We start from the raw sequence: 1,490 nt of genomic DNA, 5'->3' as shown, positions 1-1,490 counted from the left end.
ATAATTAATATAAATTATATTAATAATCATTACAAATATACAAAAAATTAATCCTAGTCTAGAATACCAGTAACAAAATCAACACATGAACATTTTAAGGAAGGCCAAAGAGAAGACTCAGAAGGCAAAGGCACTTACCACTAAGCCTACGGTCTGGAGTTCAATCTCTGGGACTCATACGATATCAGGAGAAAACTGACTGCTGTAAGTAGTCCTATGACTTCCAAACACATTATTGGCATGTATGTGACCACACACATACATACACACAAATATATAAAAAATGTAATAAGGACTGGAGAGATGGCTCAGAGGTTAAGAGTACTGACTGCTCTTCCAGAGGTCCTGAGTTCAATTCCCAGCAAACACATGGTGGCTCACAGCCATCTATAATAAGACCTGGCGCCCCCTTCTGGCTTGCAGGCACACGTGGAAGGAATGCTATACACATAATATAATAAATAAATTTTAAAAAAATGTAATAAAACTTGTACTTGGAAAATATTAATAAAAATGGACATAAAAGGATTTATTCTACTGTCAAATGTCTAAAATATTTTCACTTCAGAATTTCCCTTACAGTCAGGCAGGATGACTAGGCAAACCCTCTAGCATATCTGCAACACCATCTCTGAGGAAACTGAGGTGGTCATCTGGTGACGCACACCTTTGATCCCAGCACTCAGGAAGTGAATCTCTCGGTTAAAGGTCAGCCTGGACTACAGAATGAGTTCCAGGACAGCCAGGGCTACACAGAAACCCTATCTCAAAAAAACAAAAGAAAAGAAAAGGAGAGGCAGGAGGACTACAGCAAATTGGAGGCCAGCCTGGGCAACCCTGTAAGTTCCAGGCCAGCCAAGATTACATGGCAACAACCTATCTCAATATAAGTTGTTTGTTTTCAAAGGAGATATGGCTCAGTGGTACAGCTGTTGCACAGAATGCACAGGTTCAACTCAAGAGTTACAAAACAAGGAAGAAAATCTCACATACCTTTTTCCTTGTTTACTTTGTTCAAGTAAGTCCACCTTCAATTTTATACATTCCTCTTTGGCCTCTTGTAAACTCTGTTCCTTTTCAATCACCATTTTCTGACTCTGCTCTAATTTATCTTCTGCTTCTCTATAAATAGAGAAAAAACTTAAGAACTATGACAGTGATATTGGAGAAATACAATAATGTGACAATAGGAATGCAAAAGACAATATAAGAGGAACAGCACGTGTCAATGAGTCATCAAGTGCAGTGGTAGATCATTTGTATTTGAACAAATAAATCTCGCCTGAAGAACAGAAAAGCAAGGCAGCTAAGCCACTAGAAAAGTCTTACCTCTATCAAAGCTGGGCAACCGCACACTAAGCCTCTCTCGCCTCCCATTTTACATTCCCTCTGGTGCTGGGATTAAAGGAAGGTGTGAAGAGGAACATGGGATGTACTCACTCATATTTGGTTTCTAGCCACAAATAAAGGACAGTGAGCTTATAATTCGC

General features: G+C 39.2%; 1 protein-coding gene across 1 annotated transcript in view; it reads right to left on the bottom strand.

The window, feature by feature from the left end:
• Nucleotides 1-1,490, bottom strand: part of Ccdc18 (coiled-coil domain containing 18) — a 113,988-nt gene that overhangs the window by 96,667 nt on the left and 15,831 nt on the right. The window contains exon 5 of the mRNA XM_026785039.1: nucleotides 994-1,122. Coding sequence (XP_026640840.1) covers nucleotides 994-1,122 — 129 coding nt within the window. The remainder of the gene's footprint in view (nucleotides 1-993; nucleotides 1,123-1,490) is intronic.

This window comes from Microtus ochrogaster, linkage group LG1 (assembly GCF_000317375.1).
Source record: "Microtus ochrogaster isolate Prairie Vole_2 linkage group LG1, MicOch1.0, whole genome shotgun sequence".
Classification (NCBI taxonomy): Eukaryota; Metazoa; Chordata; class Mammalia; order Rodentia; family Cricetidae; genus Microtus; species Microtus ochrogaster.
Note: the sequence above shows the minus strand (reverse complement) of the source record. Positions and strands in the feature narration are given on the sequence as shown.